Raw genomic sequence first — 24494 nt, forward strand, 5'->3', positions numbered from 1 at the left:
ATACACCCATTATATCAATCAATACACTGCCAAGGACACAGTAGGTAAGGAGTATGGAGACTTAGCAGCAAACATTGGCCCAATAAGCGAAAAACCCTTCACCAATATAATTTGTAATCAATCTTTTAACTACTCAAAGGAATCTGTGTTTAGACAGTTTAGAACATCTCCTGCCTCTCACAGTTGGGAGGCTCTGAACAATCACATGTGGCTGGAAAAACCTATTCAGGCAGGCTAGAGGATTTCCAAAGGAGTTTGTAGGTTAAACACTGTCACACCCAGGAATTATTAACTGGAGCTGTAAGCTAACTCTTTTTTCAGAGAGAGATAGTAGGGGACAGCCCCCGTAAAGTCAGAGGTGTAGGTGAAAGCACAAAGCAGAAAGTAGGCAGACTCTGGTTTTGGGGGTAGATGCTCAAGAATTTCCAGGGGAACTCCTGAGGCTCGATCCCGCCTTTGCATATGCCGAGCCTCCTACCTCATGACCTTTGTCATGGGCGGAGTTCCTCACGCTGGCTCCCGGCAGTGATAGAATTCCAGTTGAGCTATTCCAGATCCTGAAAGATGATGCTGTGGAAAGTGCTGCACTCAATATGCAATATGCCGGCTCCCGGCATCTCTGGGTCAGTCCTCCAGACACTTGCACTAGGTTTTCAGATGCCTGAGGACACCTTGTGGCCAGAAAGAGCAAGTTTCTTTTCTTCACGGTTGGATAATTCAGTCTTTCATTTCACTGGCAGTTTCTTGAAACCGTTTTTCAAGTGAAGCCAAACTAATGAGAACTAGCCACCTATGTCTCCTGCCCTGACCACACCACCACCTTGGTCCTTGCTTAGGAAAATACAGCAGGGCTCCTCAAGGCCCCAAGTCTAAAGTAAAAATAGCTCAAATGAAAATTGATGTCTTTGAAATGGGTTCCTCAGCTGTCAAAAGCTTAAAGTCACATGCTTATGTTACAGTAAACAATGTACCTTGTAGTGGGGCACTCACACTGTACACGTCTTAGAGACAGGAGGCATGCACACCACAACATCCCATGCAGGGCCACGTGGGAAAGATACAAGGGTAGTCAGGAGGCAAAAGACTCGGGGTTGGGGGGGCAGCCTTTACTGGGACGCGAGTCACGGCAGAGCGAGCCGTTTAGGATTGGCTAGCTTGAATAATTTTGGTGGGCTTTGGACTACAGGGGTGGCCCCTAGTTGTGTGGCCCTGGCCTTGGGATGATTAAGATGGGAAATATTGCTGGTGAGGGAGGGAGAGGGTGAGTACAGGCCAGATGGAGGAGGTCTGGCTTTGAATTTGTTAGTTTGCACATCAAAGGCATGCTTCTAGCTGGGCTCTTTGCTATCTCTTAAAATGTCCAGCCCTGGAAGGGATGGTTTCTTCCCAGCCAGAAAGGTTTTATAAGATACCAAAATATCATAATACACAGAACATTTAAAAATACTTACAATTAGCCCTTTGATGTTTTGACATATTAAAGAAAGTTTGAGGTGTTGATAGAAAGGTGGAGATTTTTAGAGAGTATGACATAAGTTGCCCTAAACAGCATAGAGTATTTTACAATGTGTAAAGGAGAGATACAAACAGAAGTGTTGCAGGACGGAGGGCCCCTTCCAGGACCTAAGAGTGGCCTCTAATAACACTTGGAAAGGAATCATCCAAGGAGACACATGTGCTGACAAAGTAAGAGACTTCACTGGGAAGGGACGCCTGGGCAGAGAGCAGTAGGGTAAGGGGAACCTAGGAGAACTGCTCTGCCACATGCTCACAGTCTCGGGTTTTATGGTGATGGGATTAGTTTCTGGGTTGTCTCCAGCCAATCATTCTGACTCAGAGTCTTTCCAGGTGGGGCACGTATTGCTCAGCCAAGATGGATGCCAGCAAGGAGGATTCTGGGAGGTGGTAAGACACGTGGCATCTCATTTTGACCTCTCCTGAACTCTTGCGGCTGGTGGTGGCTTGTTAGTTCCATGTTCCTTGCCAGGACCTCCTGTCATAAAATAACTCATGAAAATGGTTACTGTGGTACCTGGCCAGGGTGGGTGGTATCAGTCAGTGTGTTTCGCCTAATAGAAGTGCGAGGAGTCACTGTAGGCTGGCCCTCAACTCAGGTCCCCATCGCATGGTGGGTGATGGTACATGTGTGCCTAGTCATGTCCGACCCTTTGCAACCCTATGGACCATAGCCCGCCAGTCTCCTCGGTCCACGGGGTTCTCCAAGGCAAGAATACTGGAGTGGGTTGCCATTTCCTTCTCCAGGGGATCTTTCTGACCCAGGGATTGAACCTGTATCTCGTGTGTCTCCTTGCATTGGCAAGTGGATTCCTTACCGCTGAACTGCCTGGGAAGCCTCCCTCCCCCATTGTACAGCATTAGCTAAAATTTATCTGAAATGTGGAGGGTCTCTAACATTATCTTGGTGGAGTTGTGAAGTGTTAGGCATATGGGCAGGTCAGGTTATGCTGTTGGAGGTGTTGATGCAAGTAGTCAATAAACAATCTATAATAAGAATAGAAAAGAGTTTTATTCAAGCCAAACTGAGGACTGTAGCCTGGGAAACAACTCTCTGGAGCAGTCCCCTCAGAGCTACTAAGAGGTAGTGGAGGACCAGTACATACTTTTTCTTTTTTTGGCTGGGAAATACATGTAGATAAGCATATGTTTTGGTAAAAGATTACTGCTAATCACAAAGAACAGACATCTCAAGTTAATGCTTTTAGTGATTTTTCATCTATGGGGAGATGCAGGAATCTGGGATCCTTGAAATTCTTTCTTAAATATGCATCTTAACTATCTAGGAGCCCCTTTATCCAAAGCATAGAATGGTTCACCCTGTTTTCCCCATCCCCAGTACCCTTCAGTGGGTGACTGCAGCGGGTTGTGACTTAATCCTCTGTATGACTGGAAGATGAGGGACATGCTTCTGTTATAGCTAAAGCAGATGTACAACGTATGTTTGACAGGCTATAAGACAGAGTGTTTTTAAAATTAGTTTTGGCTGTGCTGGGTCTTCGTTGCTGCACGTGTGCTCTCTCTAGTTGTGGCAAGCAGGGGCTGCTCTGTGGCAGTGGCTTTGCTTGCTGCAGAGCACGGGCTCTAGAGTGTCAGCTCAGTAGTTGAGGTGTATGCACTGAGTTGTCCTGTGGCATGTGGGATCTTCCTGGATCAGGGATTGAACCTGTGTCCCCTGCATTGGCAGAAAGATTCTTAACCACTGGACCACCAGGGAAGTCCAAGACAGAGTATTTTTGTTAGCATAAAGTTCAACTTAAATCATGTATGCCCTAATGACTTCACTATGCCTCATTATGTGAAAATTTCTTCCATCAGGGGGTGTGAAATGATGAGTACATATAACTTATGTTATGTTTAATTATATTGGCATATAATTAAAGGTAAGGGGTGATTATCAGGGTCATGGTTGAAAGCTGGAAGACAGCAGTAGGAAAAAGCCCTGTGGAGTGAGTGGTTCTCTTACCAGGGGCTCCAGGGGTTAACTGGTTAAGAGGCAGGTACCTCCTGGGGAAGCAGCAGTTTCCATTAATTTTCAGAATGGTGCAGATAGTAGTAATTTTTTCCAGACCAACCCACCCATGCCTTTTTAGAAGAGCCCAGTGTTGCATATTTTAAGAAATTTATTGAACACAACAAAAATGTTGGAACACTGAAGGCAGTAGGAGTATGTTGGTGAGTTCTTGCCTTTTGGCTTCAGAAATCTGGTGGCACAGATGAGTAATATGCCTATACAAGTGTCTGCCATGACCGGAGCATAATGAGTAGCTCCTGCAAAAGGTTTGAGGGGGTCCATAAAGTCTATTTGCCATCAGCTCTAGGAACCCCCCACTCCTAGTTTGGGAAGTAAGCCCATCAATTTTATTGCCAGTGGAGTTTTAAAATGTGGAATAAGGTGCATTCCAACACGGGGGGGGGGGGCGGGGAGAGGGGTGTCCCAGCATTCTATCTAGGCCCTTAGGGCAAAGTCCTCTCAATGTTTTTTCTGTTTTATGGATGTCCTCAGTCACTTAGTCGTGTCTCTTTGCGACCCCATGGACTGCAGCACGCCAGGCCTCCTTCCCTGTCCATTACCAACTCCCAGAGTTTACTCAAACTCAAGTCCATTGAGTCAGTGATGCCATCCAACCATTTCATCCTCGGTTGTCCCCTTCTCCTCCCACTTTCAATCTTTCCCAGCATCAGGGTCTTTTCAGATGAGTCAGTTCTTTGCATCAGGTGGCCAAAGTATTGGAGTTTCAGCTTCAGCATCAGTCCTTCCAATGAATATTCAGGACTGATTTCCTTTAGGATGGACTGGTTGGATCTCCTTGCAGTCCAAGGGACTCTCAAGAGTCTTCTCCAACACCACAGTTCAAAAGCATCAATTCTTTGGCACTCAGCTTTCTTCATAGTCCAACTCTCACATCCATACATGACCACTGGAAAAACCATAGGCTTGGCTAGATGGACCTTTGTTGGCAAAGTAATGTCTCTGCTTTTGAATATGCTATCTAGGTTGGTCCTAACTTTCCTTCCAAGGAGTAAGCGTCTTTTAATTTCATGGCTGCAGTCAGCATCTGCAGTGATTTTGGAGCCCAAAAAATAAAAGTCTGTCACTGTTTCTGTTGTTTCCCCATCTGTTTGCCATGAAGTGGTGGGACCGGATGCCATGATCTTAGTTTTCTGAATGTTGAGCTTTAAGCCAACTTTTTCACTCTCCTCTTTCACTTTCATCAAGACTCTTTAGTTCTTCTTTGCTGTTTGCCGTAAGGGTGGTGTCATCTGCATATCTGAGATTATTGATATTTCTCCTGGCAATCTTGATTCCAGCTTGTGCTTCATCCAGCCCAGTGTTTCTCATGATGTGTCCTGCCTATAAGTTAAATAAGCAGGGTGACAATATACAGCCTTGGCATACTCCTTTCCTGATTTGGAACCAGTCTGTTGTTCCATGTTGTTCTAACTGTTGCTTCCTGACTTGCATACAGATTTCTCAGGAGGCAGGTCAGGTGATCTGGTATTCCCATCTCTTTCAGAATTTTCCACAGTTTGTGGTGATCCACACAAAGGCTTTGGCATAGTCAATAAAGCAGAAATAGATGTTTTTCTGGAATTCTTTTTGTGTTTTTGATAGTGCAATGGATGTTGGCAATTTAATCTCTAGTTCCTCTGCCTTTTCTAAATCCAGCTTGAAATCTGGACGTTCACGGTTCATGTACTGTTGAAGCCTGGCTTGAAGGATTTTTAGCATTACTTTACTAGCATGTGAGATGAGTGCAATTGTGCGGTAGTTTGAGCATTCTTTGGCATTGCCTTTCTTTGGGATTGGAATGAAAACTGACCTTTTCCAGTCCTGTGGCCACTGCTGAGTTTTCCAGATTTGCTGGCATATTTGGGCCAAGGTCATATATAGCATCAGGTCTGAGATGTAGGTATAGGTCTCAGAAACTCAAGTCAGCTTATTGTGTACTGAAATAAGCCTCTGAAGCTTTGAGGTTTTATTATGTGCATGGATGTTTGTGACCTGAACTTATGTTTGGGTAATTGTGAGGCAAATGTTATGACTTCTTTATTCCTAAAGGGGTGACCTTGGATAAGTTGTTCTTGGTGGTGGGACCAGACAGCTAGACCATTGGCAGTGGCCTAATGATATGCAATAAAGGGTGCAGATATGCTTGACTTAAAAGACAGATTCTGAGAGCCCTCTCACTTCTCTCCAATTGTGTGTAGGCAGAGGGCAGGTGCAGCCTTAGAGGGTACTTCCTAATTAAGGTGGGGTTGCAAGAAAGGCCTGTTGGGGGCTAAGTCCTTTCTCTCCAGGTCTTTAATTCTTCATTCTGTTAAGTATGACTACTGTCACATGCAATAAAGACTCATGGTTACTATTGCATGCAGTAAAAAAAATTTAACTATGGCAAAAATGAAGATGAGCCATGTCTCTATCTTTATGGGAAACCATTACTGTTAATCCCAGGAATGCAGGACTGTCAATATTGCCCCCCCCCCTTTTTTACATCTGCAACCAAGCAGTTCTTCAAAGAGTGTTTAAGACACAAGATGGTGGGGAAAAAAAAAATGATCTGTGATATCCTCACTTTTGAGGCCCCAGCCCTCCACAGACACACATTCCCAGTGTCCTTATTATCCTATAGCATTGTTTACTTAAAAAAAATTTTTTTTTTTTTGGTTGTGCTGGGTCTTTGTTGCTGCACACAGGCTTTCTCTAGTTGCACCGAGTGGTGACTACTATTCGTCGCGGTGCCACAGGCTCTAGACGTGCCGGTTTCAGGTTAGTTACTCTGAGACATGTGGGATCTTCCCAGACCAGGAATTGAACCCACATCCTCTTCATTGGCAGGCAGATTCTTATCCATTATACCACCATGTAAGTCTGTGTTGTTTACTTTCTTCACAGCCCTAATTTTCATTTATAAACCCAGACTGTGCTGTTTATTAACCGTCTCTTTCCCCCCAGAAATTTGAGTACCAGGATGTTTTATGCCCATGTCTGGAGTGCACAGCACCCTATCTCTGCTAAATTGTGTATGTTTTGAGCCTACAGTGCCTAGTAGAGGAGTGATGCTGAAAAATGAGCATCAAGAGCATGGTTTCTGAGCAAGAAAGTCTTGCTTGGACTAGTAACTGTCTTTATCCCTTGTTAGGTTTGTGTTTTTGACAATTTATCGAAACTCATAAAGCCTCAGTTGATTTGATATTTCGAAAAGGAGATAATATCTAACACAAGTCCAAATCCTGTAAGATGACTTTTTGGACAATCATTTACCGATACAACCTATTATCATTTATGGTTTATGTCTATCCTTATTGTGATTTGTTCTGCCCTTCTGTTTGAATACAAGTGTGAACCTGGTAGTTTTTTTTTTTAATTAAATTTTATTTTCTTATTGGAGTATAGTTGCTTTACAGTGTTGTGTTAGCTGCTGCAGTACAGTGAAATGAATCAGCTATGGGTATACATATATCCCCTCCAACCTGGTAGTTTTTGGCAAGAAGGCACTAACAAAAAAAGATTGAAAATTTTAATTAAGAACAAATGAGAAATCCATTTTGACAAAAATTGTACTATGGAAAAATAAAATCTGCCTAAAGAAAAATATACATGGTAATACTGAGTTTAATGTTTAATGATTAACCTGAAAAAAACACCAAGTTGATGTAAAAATCCACAATTACAATAGGATGTTTCAATATATCCTAATATTTGTTAGTATAGAAGTTTTTTGAAAGAATTAATAAAACACTTCTTAAAAATCTACAGAAGCATTAGACCTAAAAAACAAAGGAACATCGTTTTCAGTCACATACAATTAAACATAACTGAAAATGTACTGAGGAATTATGTTCAACTAACTGAGTAACTGGAAATAGCCACAATTTATCTGATAAGAGGAAGGTGCCGATTCTCACATGGAAGGACTGGGTCACAGATACCGCTGAACAGTGCAGTAGAGGAACACACAGCAGGATCATGTGGTTCCTTTGATCGCGCCATCATAGCTATCGTGGAATCAGGAGCCCTCGGCCACTAGCAGGATCAACAGAACCAAGTGTTTACTACACAGATTAGACCTTATACAAATACAATCTAGAGGAGGGGAGTCAGTGCGTCACAAAACTTTTTCAGCCACAACAGTCTTAAATTTGTTGCCCAGTGGACACATGAGCACTTAAAGGAGAATCCAAACTGTGCTGGATCTTTGTTGTGGAACAGGTCTGAGAAAGTGGAAGTCATGTAGGTGGGGGTAACCAGGATACTTTGGACTGGCTGAGCCAAGAATCAGGAAAATGGGCTGGAACCAGGTATATGTGAAACTACTATGTGGCTCAAAAACTAAGGCCTTCTTCACTTTGCCTTCCAGATGTCATGCAAGGGAGGCTAGTGGTGAATTCTAACATAGAACCCTAAAAAGAACAGGTTCTAGAAAATGTAGGTCACTGTGTATTACTCATGTTGACAGAACACACTCCAAGAGACCATCTCCAATCTACGTTTTATGGTCCTGTCACAGGTCTCTCTTCTTTTCATAAATATAGACTTACTGGTCTGTTAGTGTTATTACAAAAATAAATAAAAGTTTAAATGTTAATAGCATGACATTTCTAGCTACTTTTTAATCTCATAGACTTGAAGCCCTGTGAGAGAAACCGCATCAGTTATGTTCACTGTTCACAGCACAGGCACATAGTAGGTGCTGAATATGAATGGAGGGATGGTAATGCTACTAGTTGACTTCAGAGATATCTTATAGTTATTCTAACTGCATTATGGGTAAAAGAGACCCTAAATGGTGATATCAGAATACTGTAGGAGGATTTTTAATGTGCTCTTGGGGGAAAAAATTTCACTACAGTGCAAAGGTGTTGTAGTTATAAATTTAAATCTAAAGTAACCAAACTCGCAAACAATGTAAAGGTGCTTCATTTAAGTATGCAGGTGATGTCAACATGGGTCTCTTTTCTTAATGTAAAGCCTATTACCCAAATCACAGTCAGATGGAATGACAGAGTTGAGAGAAAATGTATAACTAAGTCAAATAAGATTATACTCTATGATAAACTTTGCATACTTACAACTTTATGCCAACTACTTATTAGCAAGGAAAATGGCTCTTTTGACAAAAGTTTTTCTAGTGAAAGAGGAATATTTACAGTGGGTAAGAAATATCCAGTATCTGCCACAGGGAGCCAATAGGAAAATCCCAACTACCAGTGTCATTATTCCATGACCCCTTTACTTACAGAACAATTTAAAAATTATTTATTTTGGCACATTATATAATGTTGGCACATTACATTATATTCCAATTCACCCATAATGCCAATTTCAAAATGGAAAGACAAAAATTCTATAAGCTAGTTTAAGGAAAAATACTACCCACTAAACTTGCTAAGTACTATTGCTTGAGGAGTTCTTACAGAATTGTTTCAACTCAGTCTTCATTTGCAAAGTTAACAAGTAGAATCCATAACTAATGGCTGAGTTTCAGAATAAGCCACTAATAAAGAGGATATGTTTTTAACTTTTAAAACATTTATTTCATGTGAATTTTCTGGAGTACTATTATATGTTAATTAATCCACATCAGGCTTTCCCATGTTATTTACATTTTATAGCATTTCTCTCCAGTAGTTTTAACATGACTTTGAATGTGTTTGTTAAGCTAGAAAACTCGGCTGTATTTATCAGTTATAATTCATCTAGTGTGCATTCTCATGACATGTTTATGTAAGGATGTGGGCCAATTGAAGGCTTTCCCACAGTGCTTACATTCAAGAAGTTTCTCTCCAGTGTGAATTCTCTCATGACTTCTGTATGAACTGGGTCGACTAAAGGCTTTCCCACAGTCTTTACATTTATATGGTTTCTCACCAGTGTGCACTCTCAAGTGACCTCGAAAGGTTGTGCGGTAAATGAATGCCTTCCCACATTCCTTACATTCATAGGGTTTCTCTCCAGTGTGAGTTCTTTCATGTACTTGAACATAACTGGAACAACTGAAGGCTTTACCACATATTTTACAATCATAGGGTTTCTCTCCTGTGTGAGTTCTTTCATGTATTCGAAATGAACTAGGACAATTAAATGCTTTCCCGCATTCCGTACATTTATAAGGTCCATCTCCAGTGTGCGTCATCATGTGTCTTCGAAAGCTTGTGAGAGAAACGAATGCTTTCCCACATTTCTCACATTTATAGGGTTTCTCCCCAGTGTGAGTTCTTTCATGTATTTGCAAACCTAGAGGAGAACTGAAGGTTTTTCCACACTGCTTACATTCATAGGGTTTCTCTGCAGTGTGAGTCCGCTCATGTCTTCGAAAGGAAGTGGGACAACTGAGGGCTTTACCACACTGCTTACATATATATGGTTTCTCACCGGTGTGAGTTCTCACGTGGACTTGAAAAGTGGTGAGCCAATGGAAGGCTTTTCCACATTCCTTACATTGATAAGGTTTCTCTCCAGTGTGAGTTCTTTCATGTGTTCGAAATGAACTGGAACAACTGAAGGCTCTACCACATTGTTTACATTCATAGGGTTTTTCTCCAGTGTGAGATCTTTCGTGTATTCTGTACGAACTGGGACAATTGAATGCTTTCCCACAGTCCTTACATTTATAAGGTCCAACTCCAGTATGTGTTATCATGTGTCTTTGAAAACTTCCAAGAGAAATAAAAGCTTTTCCACATTCCTTACAATCATAAGGTTTCTCTCCAGTATGAGTTCTCTCGTGTTTTCGAAGAGAACTGGGACAACTGAAGGCTTTACTACACTTTTTACATTCATAGGGTTTTTCTCCAGTATGAGTCCTTTCATGGCTTCGAAAGGAACTGGGACAACTGAGGGCTTTACCACATTGCTTACATTCATAAGGTTTCTCTCCTGTGTGAGTTCTTTCATGTGTTTGAAAGGTTTGATGGTATCGAAAGGCTTTCCCACACTGTTTACACTGATACGGTTTCTCTCCAGTGTGAGTTCGTTCATGTTTTCGAACAGATTGACGATATCTAAAGGATTTCCCACATTCTTTACATTTATAGGATTTTTCTATACCATGATTACTTTCATGTTTTTGGAAAGGCTGGAGATAACTGAAGGCTTTCCCACATACTCTACATTTATAAGGCTTCCTTCCGTATTCCTGATGATACTTGGATGGTTTGGGTGCAGCGTGAGATCTCAGGTGCCTATTAAGGGATGAACGACTCATGAAGACTTTTCCACACACACTGCATTCCCATGGTTTAGTAGAATTTTTCGTGTTCAGATTAACATTTGGAATAAGGCCACTGTTTTCTCCACATTGACTACCTTCTTTACTTTCACAGAGTCTCTGCAATATATGACTTCTGTTAAAAAAGAAATTAGAAACACAGTTAATGATTTTTTAATGATTTTATAATAAATAGTAGCATTACATTTTTACCATTTACAAGGAAAGTGTAGGGTTTTATGCACTATATAGTTTTTAAAAGTGAATATACTGAATGCTCTGTAAGAAAGCTCAACCATTGCTATTATCATAGTTATATTTATATATGCAGTCTCTGAATATGTTTCAAAGTAAACTATTTGGGAAACAACATTCATGACATAAGAAAACATTTTTGGTTAAAATTTTCTGACAAATAAATTTGAAACTGTGCCCTTTTGTTTCCACTTGTTTTTAAATTTTCATGACATGAGATTCCCATGTGGGATACAGCTTCACATTTTAAGTACAACTCACCTCAGATTTCTTTCCTGGTTCTTGTACTGATCTTCAGTGTTATGGTCCTCCCATTTATCCCCTAAAATGCAGACCCCAAAAGATCAGTAAATTATAGGAAAATTATTACTTCACAGGTCTATGATGACCTCAAACTATGATTTATTTACCAAAGAATTCCCTTTCCCCGTTCCAAATCTGAGAACAACATGGATGGGCAGGAAGCACTTGTTCTCTAAGTGAAGGAATGTCATCATCCTTACTTATTAAGGCCAGGTTACTCAAAGTTTCCCGCATCACATCTCTGTAGAGTTTCTTCTGCGAAGGCCCCAGCAGAGCCCACTCCTCCAGGGTGAAGTTCACAGCCACATCCTCAAAGGCCACTGGGTCCTAAAACATCACAAATATGTGTACAGGAAGATGGGTGAGATGGACAGTACTGGGAATCTGTAGTCCATCCATAAGTTTACATGTGCTGCTGTTATGAAACTTACTTATTCTGTGACCTGATAATCAAAATTCTTACTCTCTACCACTTCCTCACAAACTTAACAGCATCATGAAAATTATTTCTAATTTTTACTATGATCACTTAAGTCTTGCTATTCTCTAAAGTCCAGAGCATGCTGGAGCAATATGAACTCCAAATGAAAGAAATATTTCCATTTTAAGACTGTCAGTTCTGCCTGAGAAAAACTCATCTCCTTTAATACCCACCACATCACACAGTACTCCATTAAGCACAGGGTCACATATGCATGGGGTTTTAATGGAAAAAATCAGTGAAGAACTGAAAGTTTTTTTCTTCTACTCCCATCATCAAACATGAGAGGCCAAGAGTCCTATGTAAATCCAGCTTATTGTTAGGCCCAGCTGACCATACTGTCCTGAAGTAATCCAGGCTACTAGAAGCAGTCAGATGCAGGGGACTTCCCTGGTGGTCCAGTGGCTAAGACTTCACACTCCTGATGCAGGGGATGGGTTCAGTCACTGGTCAAGGAACTAGATCCCACATGCCACAACTAAAGATCCCATGTGTTACAACAAAGACCCAGCACAGCCAAATTAAAAAAAAAAAAAGTAATGATCAAATAAAGAATGAAAATAATCTTGTGGGAAAGTATTAACTTTTACTTACTTGACAGAGATTCAATTATTCCTTTTTATTTCAGTCCTATTTCATGGGACTAGGAAGCTATTCTGAAGTTAGTGCTCAGGCATGAGCGAAGGCATGGCAACTTAGACAAAATCTCTATATTCATGTGCCTCAGAGCAGCTTCACACCATCTTTACCACATCTATGTGAATACACTGCAAAGATAAGATGCCAGAAGAGCCTTTTCTGGCAAAATCATAACAGTGTACCCTGGACCCTGAGGAACTGAATAAGAACTGAAATTTGCAAGGGAGTCTACTGAAGACCACAATGGCCTGATGGTGAATGTGCCCTTCATTATAAAATACCAAGGGTTCAGTAGTGCTTTCCTCTAAAAGAACATAAAGCTTCCCTTCTCCAGTTATAGGAGGCAGTGATTCTCAACCAGCCACTCACTCAAGAGGCAGCCTCTCCACTGCTCTCATTTCCATGACCTTCTGTGGTGCACAGGAAAGTAACAGCTGAGCCTCTGGGCAGAGGAATCTCTCAGCCACGTAATTTCCCTAAACACTGGACTCTGTAAAAGGTCATCACTAACTAACCTACTGATACCCACATGGACAGGAGAGAGAAGGTTCCCGCACAGTCATTACAATGGTAGGATTTCTTCATTCAGTTATGGAATAGAACAAGAAATCCCCATTTCTTGTTTTTCTCACAGGAACCGATGGTCTTAAATGGAAACACTTCTTTCATTTGTGTAGCATTTCTCTCAAGGTGCCCTGGACCCTACCATTATAGAACAGTAAGACTTTTAGTGATCACAGAAGGAATGCAGAAATAATTTTCACGTGTTCATGTTGTTGCTAAACCTGTGAGGAAGTAACCACTTCCTGCTTTGGCCGGCTCTAATTACTCTTTCCATAGTGCGTCCACAGTGCTTGTTCCTGCTGCTGCTGCTGCTAAGTCTCTTCAGTCATGTCGCTCTCTGTGTGACCCCACAGATGGCAGCCCATCCCCCATCCCTGGGATTCTCCAGGCAAGAACACTGGAGTGGGTTGCCATTTCTTTCTCCAATGCATGGAAGTGAAAAGTGAAAGTGAAGTCGCTCAGTCGTGTCCGACCCTCAGCGACCCCATGGACTGCAGCCTTGCAGGCTCCTCCATCCATGGGATTTTCCAGGCAAGAGTACTGGAGTGGGGTGCCATTGCCTTCTCCGAGTGCTTGCTCCTAATGGTGTCCTATTACAAAGTGTGCAGAACAGAGTCACACTAGCAGGCCTGGGAGGGCTGATTCTTAGGAATGCCTGCTCACAGTGTTTGCCCTTTGTTGGTTATCTGGGAACCGGGATTTATAAGTGACCCGACCAATCTAGGGCTTCCTTGGTGGCTTAGGCAGTAAAGAATCTGCCTGCAATGCAGGAGACCTGGGTTTGATCCCTGGGTCGGGAAGATCCCTTGGAGAAGGGAATGATGACCCACTCCAGTATTCTTGCCTGGAGAATTCCATGGACAGAGGAGCCTGGCGGGCTACAGTCCATGGGGTCACAAAGAGTCTGACACAACTGAGCTACTAATACTTTCACTTCATTTCCCACCAGCCTAACTGGTAAGAATAGTTTGGTGTATCTCAATTGTTTATAGTACATCATAAACTCTCTTCATTCTCAGTGACTGAATTTTGTTATGCTCAGCAGAGAGTACTTGTATGATCTGCGCACCCCCCCCCCCCCCCCCGCCACCCCATCACTCTTGGGCATTGTTTCTAATGAGCTAGTATTTTACATGTATTGTCACAACCTGCTGCTTGTAGGATTGAGCCCCTCCTATGTGATTACACCAGGAAAGAATATCTAGAAGCTTGCATCTGGCTTTTTTAAGAACACATTTAATTAGGTACTAAAAAAGAATGGATGAGGTATTTAATAATCCTCATGGAAAAATTTTATTTTTGTTGGATAACATTAAAGGAGATAGATGAAAATGTGAAAGATGTTCTTGATGTTCCCACTACAGAAATATATCTAAAACAATCTGTTATCTAACTGGGAAATGCATTGTATCATTCCCTTGTATTGCATGGACAATAGCCAATTCATTATAGATGTAAATGTGAACAATAAAACTGGGACACTTTTAGAAGTCCCAGGTAAATGCTTCATTGATCCAAAAATAGGGAGAACTTCCTCATTTAAGAAAAAGAAAAAACAGCCTTGAAGCAAGAACCTGACCAACGCAAACATATTAAAACGAAGAGTTTAAGACAAAAGATAGAAGACAATACATGTGATGTTAAAAGGTTAGTATGTGAAGATGGACACCATAGTTTTAAAATAATGGGAAAATAACCAAAACCTGTTTTACAGACGATGAGAGACGACACATGAAAAAATGTCCATTTGCTTAGTAATAGGGAATAATGAGGCAATATGTCAAGCAGATTATATTTCACTCTAAGGACAAAAATTAGTTAACTAAATAATCCCAAGTGTTGATGACCACAGATGACAAATATGTAAATTAGGCACGAGTAGAGGAAGCATCAACTGATGCACTCCACTGCCATTTCCTGTAAATCTGAACTTGATCACCATCAGTTGTCCTCCAGTGTCCAGAGAATTTACATGTATTTGTACTTGGAGACTGATACAAGAATATAGAAAATATATTTTCAATGAGATTAAAAATTAAACTAGGGGGAATTCCCTGGTAGTCTAGTGGTTAGGACTCCACACTTTCACTGCCAAGAGCCCTGGGAACTAAGATCCCACAAGCCACTCAGCATGGCCAAAAAGAACACATAAATAAGTAAACTGGAAAAAGCCCAAACCCCATAACCGTTGCAATGGATGAACCTTGACTGCCCACAGTCTCAGACACTAGGTGTGTATCAAACATCTGCTGCTAAAAGCAACCAAAAAACATTCTGAATGTAATTTAATATTTATTGAACGGTCAAAGCAGACAAAACTAAAACAACACTGAATAGTGAAAAGAGCAGATGGTAAAGGTACGACTCAAGAATCAATAGAGATCCTCTATGGGCAGCATGGAGATAAGCTGGGGAGCAGAACATCAAAAGACTCTAAAAACCATCCAAAGGCCCACTTATGAATCTTCACGGTTACAAAGATGTTTATACTCTTATTATTGCTACATAGACCAATAAAGCATTTTGTACATTCTTTTTTGGAAAATATGTGATGATTTAAAAAAAAGGAATTAATGAAGTTTGGAGAAGAACGTAATTTTACTGTGTTTGCCCTGTGATGGGGCAATCTTGAGTTTTAACTCAGATTCTGGCAGCAAAAACTGCTAACATGACAGAGGTCTATTTTGAAAGAATTGGTTACATAGTCTCACCCCTGCATTTACTTTTTAAAAATAAAGGGTGGGGCCTGCCTGGTGGCTCAGTAAAGAGTCTGCCTTCTAGTGCGGGAGACACAGATCCCTGATCTGGGAAGATCCCACATGCCGCGCAGCGACTCAGCCTGTGTGCCACAACTACCGAGCCTATGCTCTAGAGCCCACATACTGCAGCCCCTGAAGCTGACGGCCCTAGAGCCCACACTCCACAAGAGAAGCCACTACAGTGAGAGGTGTGTGCGCGGCCAATGAAGAGTAGTTCCCCTCTCACAACCAGAGAAAGCCTGCAGGCAGCAAGGAAGAGCCAGCGCAGCCAAAAATAGATTATCTGTGTATTTAATAAACATATATAAAAGGTGACATGAATTGGTATAGGAAGATGTGAAGGATTTTTCAATAGAATAATTAAGTAGTGTTACAGTATAAAAACCACATTCCCTCTTCTGTAAGTCTTACAGCCTCCTGCACAAGCATGTGGACCACATCTAAGATTTGGCTCAGATGTCTAGACTGATGACAACATGTACTCAATGTCAACAGTGTATGACGCTTTTCATTTTTATAATCCAAGTGTCTGGGGAGGGGAGGGTGGGCTTCTCAAGCATGGGAAATGCCTTCAGAGAGTAAGATAAGGCGCCTGGCCTGGATTTTTTTTTTTAATTGAGATTAGACAGTAGGCTAGGGTGCGAGTTTGCATACTCCTGGGAAGAAACTACGATGGCCTTACTTGCTTGCAGGCACCAAAGGCAGGAACCTTCAGGTTTTCTTAGCATTTTGTACAGATGTGGGGCACAAAGTGGAACAAAGAGGAATAAAAGTACAAAGCTGTCAGCAGACGAGGATGGACATGTACACACTGCTATATTTAAAATGGAAAACCAACAAGGACCTACTGTATAGCACAGGGAACTCTGCTGGATGTTCTGTGTGTGGCAGCCTGGATGGGAAGGGGAGTCTGGGTGAGAACAGATACATACATGTGTATGGCTGAGTCTCTTTGCTGTTCACCTGAAAGTATCACAACAGTGTTTGTTAATCGGCTATACTCCAATATAAAATAAAAAGTTAAAAAAAAATTGAGGTCAGAGACTTCCAGTTTCTGTTCGGTCATGTACGGAGTTTAGAAGCTAGCATTAGCATCCTCACAAGATAATAACCAACTAACTAAATACCAACAGCTCTTCTTAGACCCAGAACCATCAGAGAATTTAGGTAATGGGGACACTGCTGTCTTCAAAATCAGCGAGACAAATAAACAGCCATTTAAAAATATGCCCAAGATATTCTTGCTCTCCAAATGTCGGAGTAGAGGACAAAAGAGCTCGTGACAGTGATAGGTGTCCCCCGCTCCTTACATCAAATATGTGTGGCGTCTCTTAACATTACTGCTCCAACTCTATGTCATCAAAATATGTGTCCACCCATTCAGGTCAATTCTAACGCTCCCTGGAGTTAGCGTTCGACTTCACAGACTGAACACTCTCTGCCACAAGACTGCCCCCATTTAAGCTGCTGGCCACAAACAAGGTGCCTGGGCTACTGACATTTCTACTCAGCTGCCTGTACACTCACAGATCCCCTTGACACTCCCTCAGGTTCGCTAATTTACTGGAATAATTCTGAGAACTCAGGAGGACACTTGGCTTACTATGGTTGGTTTATGATAAAGGATACAACTTAGGAACAGCCAAATTTGGAAGAGATGCATAGGGAAAAACGTGGAACAGAGGGTGAGGGGGTGGGGTCAAGGAAACAAAAGCAAAAGTTAACTAATGGGGCCTAATCAAACTTACCATTGACAAAGAAACCATTGAGAAAATGAAAAGACAATGTATTGAATTAGAAAGATATCTGTAAATGTTAATGATTGATAAGGGGTTAATATCCAAAATACAGAAACAACTCATACAACTCCCAGAAAAAAAATAACCTGATTAAAAACTAGCAAAAGGGGGACTTCCCATGTGGTCCGGTGGTTGACTGTGCACTTCCAACACAGGGGCACAGGTTCAATCCCTAGTTGGGGAACTAAAATCCTATGTGCTGCATGGTGCAGCCAAAAAAACCCACCTTTTTAAAGATGAGCAAAATAACCCGAGTAGATATTTTTCCAAAGAAGGCACAGAGATGGTAAACTGGCATATGAAAAGATGCTCAACATCACTAATCACTGGAGAAATGCAAATCAAGACAATTAGAGATCCCATCACACCTGTCCGAATGGATACCATTAAGAAGACCAAAAATAACAAATGTTGGTGAGGATGTGGAGAAAAGGGAACCCTTGTACACTCTTGGCAGCAATGTAAATTAGTGCCAACTAATAGGGAAAACAGTGTTGAGGTTTCTCAATAAACTTAAAACTGTTGTTGTTTAGTCACTTAATCATGTCCGACTCTCTGCGACCCATGGACTGTAGCCTGCCAGGCTCCACTGCCATGGCATTTCCCAGGCAAGAATACTGGAATGGGTTGCCATTTTCTTCTCCAGGGGATCTTCCCAACCCAGGGACTGAACCTGCATCTCCGGCATTGGCAGGTGGATTCTTCACCACTGAGCCACCAGGGAAGCCCAAGAACTACCATATGATCCAGCAATTCCATGCCTGGGTATATGTCTGAAGAAAATGAAAGCACTTTAAAAAAGATACACACTCCCCAGTGTTCATAGCAGCATTATTTAAAATAGCCAAGATATGGTGGCAACCTAAATGTCATGCATCAACACACTGATGGATAAAGATGTGGTACATATATACACTGGAATACTTCTTGGCAATAAAAAAGAATGAAATTCTGCTATTTACAACAACATGGATAGATGGAGGGTACTAAGTCAGTCAGACTAAGAAAAACAGATACTGTATGATTTCACTTACAGGTGAAATCTAAAGGAAACAAATGAAAATAACAAAACAGAAACAGCCTCACAGATAGAACAAACCAGCAGTTACCAGTAGGGATGGGAAGTGGGGAGCGGAGATAAGGGTAGGAAGTTAAGAGGTACAAATGTATAAAATAAATAAGCTACAAGGTTAAGGTTAGCGAATGTAAGCTTTTATATATAGAATGGATAAACAACAAGCTCCCACTATAAAGCACAGGCAACTATATTCAATATCCCTATGATAAACCATAATGGAAGAGATACTAAAAAATATGTAAGTGAATCATTTTGTTATACAGTAGTAACTACAACATTATAAATCAGCTATCAGTTCATTTCAGTCGCTCAGTCGTGTCCGACTCTTTGCGACCCCATGAATAGCAGCACGCCAGACCTCCCTGTCCATCACCAACTCCCAGAGTTCACTCAAACTCACGTCCATTGAGTCAGTGATGCTATCCAGCCATCTCATTCTCTGTCGTCCCCTTCTCCTCCTGCCCCCAATCCCTCCCAGCATCAGCATTTTTTCCAATGAGTCAATTCTTTGCATGAGGTGGCCAAAGTGCTGGAGTTCCAGCTTTAGCATCATTCCTTCCAAAGAACACCCAGGACTAATCTCCTTCAGAATGGACTGGTTGGATCTCCTTGTAGTCCAAGGGACTCTCAAGAGTCTTCTCCAACACCACAGTTCAAAAGCATCAATTCTTTGGCGCTCAGCTTTCTTCACAGTCCACCTCTCACATCCATACATGACTACTGGAAAAACCACAGCCTTGACTAGACGGACCTTTGTTGGCAAAGTAATGTCTCTGCTTTTGAATATGCTATCTAGGTTGGTCATAACTCTTCTTCCAAGGAGTAAGCATCTTTTAATTTCATGGCTGCAGTCATCATCTGCAGTGATTTTGGAGCCCCCCCAAAATAAAGTCTGACATTGCTTCCACTGTTTCCCCATCTATTTCCCATGAAGTGATGGGACTGGATGCCATGATCTTAGTTTTCTGAATGTTGAGCTTTAAGCCAACTTTTTCACTCTCCTCTTTCACCTTCATCAAGAGGCTTTTTAGTTCCTCTTCACTTTCTGCCATAAGGGTGGTGTCATCTGCATATCTGAGGTTATTGATATTTCTCCCGGCAATCTTGATTCCAGCTTGTGCTTCTTCCAGCCCAGTGTTTCTCATGATGTACTCTGCATATAAGTTAAATAAGCAGGGTGACACTATACAGCCTTGACGTACTCCTTTTCCTATTTGGAACCATTCTGTTGTTCCATATCCAGTCTAATTGTTGCTTCCTGACCTGCATATAGGTTTCTCAAGAGGCAGGTCAGGTGGTCTGGTATTCCCATCTCTTTCAGAATTTTCCGCAGTTTATTGTGATCCACACAGTCAAAGGCTTTGGCATAGTCAATAAAGCAGAAATAGATGTTTTTCTGCAACTCTCTTGCTTTTTCCATGATCCAGCGGATGTTGGCAATTTGATCTCTTGTTCCTCTGCCTTTTATAAATCCAGCTTGCACATCAGGAAGTTCACAGTTCACGTATTGCTGAAGCCTGGCTTGGAGAATTTTGAGCATTACTTTACTAGCATGTGAGATGAGTGCAATTGTGCGGTAGTTTGAGCATTCTTTGGCATTGCTTTTCTTTGGGATTGGAATGAAAACTGACATTTTCCAGTCCTGTGGCCACTGCTGAGTTTCCCAAATTTGCTGGCATATTGAGTGCAGCACTTTCACAGCATCATCTTTCAGGATTTGAAATAGCTCAACTGGAATTCCATCACCTCCACTAGCTTTGTTCGTAGTGATGCTTTCTAAGGCCCACTTGACTTCACATTCCAGGATGTCTGGCTCTAGGTGAGTGATCACACTATCATGATTATCTGGGTTGTGAAGATCTTTTCTGGACAGTTCTTCTGTGTATTCTTGCCACCTCTTCTTAATATCTTCTGCTTCTGTTAGGTCCATACCATTTCTGTCCTTTATTGAGCCCATCTTTGGATGAAATGTTCCCTTGGTATCTCTAATTTTCTTGAAGAGATCTCTAATCTTTTTCATTCTGTTGTTTTCCTCTAATTCTTTGCATTGATCGCTGAACAAGGCTTTCTTATCTCTTCTTGCTATTCTTTGGAACTCTGCATTCAGATGCTTGTATCTTTCCTTTTCTCCTTTGCTTTTCGCTTCTCTTCTTTTCACAGCTACTTGTAAGGCCTCCCCAGATATCCATTTTGCTTTTTTGCATTTCTTTTCCATGGAGATGGTCTTGATCCCTGTCTCCTGTACAATGTCACAAGCCTCACTCCATAGTTCATCAGGCACTCTATCTATCAGATCTAGTCCCTTAAATCTATTTCTCACTTCCACTGTATAATCATAAGGGATTTGATTTAGGTCATACCTGAATGGTCTAGTGGTTTTCCCTAATTTCTTCAATTTAAGTCTGAATTTGGCAATAAGGAGTTCATGATCTGAGCCACAGTCAGCTCCCGGTCTTGTTTTTGCTGACTGTATAGAGCTTCTCCATCTTTGGCTGCAAAGAATATAATCAATCTGATTTCAGTGTTGAGCATCTGGTGATGTCCATGTGTAGAGTCTTCTCTTGTGTTGTTGGAAGAGGATGTTTGCTATGACCAGTGCATTCTCTTGGCAAAACTCTATTAGGCTTTGCCCTGCTTCATTCTGTATTCCAAGGCCAAATTTGCCCGTTACTCCATACTTCAATTTAAAAAGAATACTGGGGGGGAAAAAAAAACACAGGAGAAAATCTAGGTGACCTTGAGGTTTTTTTGGTGACCCTGAGTTTGGTGATGAGTTTTTTGATTCAACACAACAAAAGCAGGATTGATGAAAGGAAAAAAAAAAAATCAGTAAACTGACATCATTAAAATGACAACTTTCTCTATGAAAGACAGGGTTAAGAGACTGAAAACAAGCTACAGACTGGGAGAAAATCTCTACAAACCACTTAACTGATAAAAGACCAGCATCCAAAATATCTAAACAACTCTTAAAACTCAACAATAAGACAGACCACACAATTAAAAATGGACAAAATATCAGGACACACCTCTCACCAAGACACATGGATGGTAAGCAAGCATAAGAAAAGATGCTCATGTCTTATGTCATTAGGACTTCAAATAAAAGAAGAATAATATCATTTCTAGATACTTGCTACAAAATCCTAAAATTAAAAACAACAACAACTGAGAATAAGCATTAAAGGATAGAGAAGATGCGGAGTGACAGGAACCCTCACTCACTGCTGGTGGGAATGGAAAACAGTACGCCTTCATGGGAAAATGGGCAGTTTCTTACAATACTTAACCGTATAATCCAGCAACCAGGCTCCTTTGTAGTTTACCAAATCAGATGAAAACTTGCTGTCACAGGGGCTTCCCTGGTGGCTGAGGGTAAAGAATCTGCCTGCCAATGCAGGAGACACAGGTTTGATCCCCAGTGTGGGAGGATGCCACATGTCGCAGAGCAACTGGACCCATGCACCACAACTGCTGAGCCTGTGCTTTAGGACCTGGGAACCACATGCAGCCTCTGTGTCCTAAAGCCCAGGCTACACCACAGGAGATGCCACCACCACAAGAAGCCTGCACACAGCAACTACAAGTAGCCTCCGCTCTCCACAACTAGAGCAAAGCTGGTGCAGCGAGGAAGCCCCAGTACAGCAAAAAAAAAAAAAAAAAAAAAACACAAAACAAAACAAACAAACAAAAAACAACCCAAAACATCTTCGTTCATAAAAATACCTGTGTGTGAATTGTTTATAAAAGGTTTACTCATGATTGCCAAGACTTACAGGTAAACAAGAAATTCTCCAACAGGTGAATGGAAAAATAATCACTGGAACATCAATATAATGAAATGTTATTCACTGTTAAAAGGAAACGAGGTATCAAACCAAAAAGACAGAGAGAACCTTAAAATCATATTGTTAAGTGAAAGCAGCCAACATGATAAGGCTACATACTGTATTATTCCAACCAGAGTTCTGCAAAGGGAAAAAACCACGGTACAATGAAAAATCTGTGTCTGCAGGGATTTGGGGGTGGGAGGGAGGAAGGAATAAATGAATAGGGGGAGCACAGGGGACTTTCAGGGCATCAAAGTAGAATACACGACATGGACATGACAGAAACAAGCTCATTTTACGTTGCCAAAGCCCACAGACTGTCTAAACAAGAGTCAACGTTGTCCTAAAATGTGGACTGTAATAAATCAGCATTGGTTCAACGAATTTAGCAAATGTACCACAGTAATACAAGATATAAAAAACAGGGCAAAACTATGATGGCAGAGGGGTTAAGTATGACCTTTCTGTACTTTGTAACCAAACTTTCTATAAACTTAAAACTGCTGTAGAGAAAGGTAACATCTATCAGGGAAAAAAAAGATGATGAAGTAAAAAAGGCATTAATATTCATCTCAGATGACTGAAAAAGGCCATCTTTGTTCAGTTGATTTGAAGTTACTTCAGTCACTATGGCACTCTTATAAAGGCCTGTATCCTGCAAACAGAATTAAAACCCCACTGAATGCCGTGTTCCAACGGATGTGCTCTGATGTGGTTAAGGGTGTCCTGGGGAGGCCTCAGTATATATACAGACAAGTGTTACCTTGATGTATATTGGGGATACCTGTTAGGCAAGAGATTCCCAGAATTCTTTTATCACACATTTTTAGACGATTGCCCAGGGGTCAGTAAACACATGCTCTCCAAGCCAACTGCTGGTCAGGGCTAAGACGACAGGCTGATGTTGGGTGTGTTGTGGACCGTTGAGTCCCCTCCTTTAGCAGGATGTCCAACTAAGGGGTGAAAACCTGGATCATGTATGAATGTGGAGATGTTCTGAAGTCTGTGGACTCCCCTTGCTCGTCACTCAGGGAATCCTAAGGAGCCCACAGGGAGCCTAGGGGCCTGAGAAGGGGTGATGACCTTTAGCATCAGGCAAGGGACCCAGGAGGGGGAAGGCCTCCACCCCTTCTGCAGGTAGGTTATGGTGGGGGTCCCAGGGTCAGCTTTTTCTTGTCTCAGGGGGGTCCCCACAGCTGTGCTGAGCTCTTGGGGTGCTCTTTACAGGGTTTCAAATCCTAATGGGAATCTGGATGGGAGGTCCCATTTTCAGGGTTATCTGTTTTCAGCACAGCTCCGTCAGGAGATGAAAGTGCAGCTCGAATGGCCTACAATGCAAGGCCAGGGCCGGACCTTGGTTAGAAGCCTGTGGCCATCTTCAGGCCTGACGGGAAACTCCAGAGGCAGGAGCGCAGGTCCCTGAAGCCTCTACTGTGACTCAGGGTTCGACGGCACGCAGGGGAATGCCTGTCATCTGGCATTTTCACCAGAGTCCACAGCCTTTTTGTTTTTTTGTGGGAACTATTCCAGGTGGGCCATTTTACAAGTAATAGCTTAAATGGGCTCAAATATATTTCAACATTTCTTATGTTCTGATGTCCTCAGAAGAGATGTCATTAATGTCACATCACTCATGCTCATGGCACAAGGTGGTGCAGGTCAGACCTTGCCTGCAGAGACCATGTACCGTGGCAATGGTGCTGAGGTTCTCTGAGGGTCACCAGGTAAAGGTGAAGGCCAAGTGTGCTGAGAGGCTGCTGAAATGGACACTGAACAGAAAAGACTTAGCCAAACCTGTGAGGGCAGGACATTTAGCAGCTGTGGAGTGGATGAAGTCAGTCATTTCCAAAATGATGGGGGCTGGGAATTGGGGCTTATTTGGTGAAACAACAGTCTCAAGGTTGCCATAATCCAATGTGAGATGTCATTCATTCTTTCCAGGTTTGTGAACAGACCAAATACGCCAATTAAAGTGAAGTGAAGTGAAGTTGCTCAGTCCTGTCTGACTCTTTGTGATCCCATGGACTGTAGCCTACCAGGCTCCTCTGTCCATGGAATT

General features: G+C 41.8%; 1 protein-coding gene across 9 annotated transcripts in view; it reads right to left on the reverse strand.

The window, feature by feature from the left end:
• Positions 1–6971: 6971 nt before the first annotated feature.
• Positions 6972–24494, reverse strand: part of LOC129625366 (zinc finger protein 791-like) — a 39832-nt gene continuing 22309 nt past the window's right edge. For 7 of the 9 annotated variants that reach the window (XM_055543591.1, XM_055543614.1, XM_055543607.1 and 4 more), the window contains 3 exons: positions 11393–11612; positions 11244–11304; positions 6972–10863 (listed from right to left, as the gene is read on the reverse strand). In XM_055543591.1, coding sequence (XP_055399566.1) covers positions 9213–10863; positions 11244–11304; positions 11393–11612 — 1932 coding nt within the window. In that variant the 3' untranslated portion in view covers positions 6972–9212. The remainder of the gene's footprint in view (positions 10864–11243; positions 11305–11392; positions 11613–24494) is intronic. The other 2 variants (XM_055543632.1, XM_055543643.1) reach the window with 1 other exon arrangement.

The sequence above is a fragment of the Bubalus kerabau genome, chromosome 1 (assembly GCF_029407905.1).
Source record: "Bubalus kerabau isolate K-KA32 ecotype Philippines breed swamp buffalo chromosome 1, PCC_UOA_SB_1v2, whole genome shotgun sequence".
Classification (NCBI taxonomy): Eukaryota; Metazoa; Chordata; class Mammalia; order Artiodactyla; family Bovidae; genus Bubalus; species Bubalus kerabau.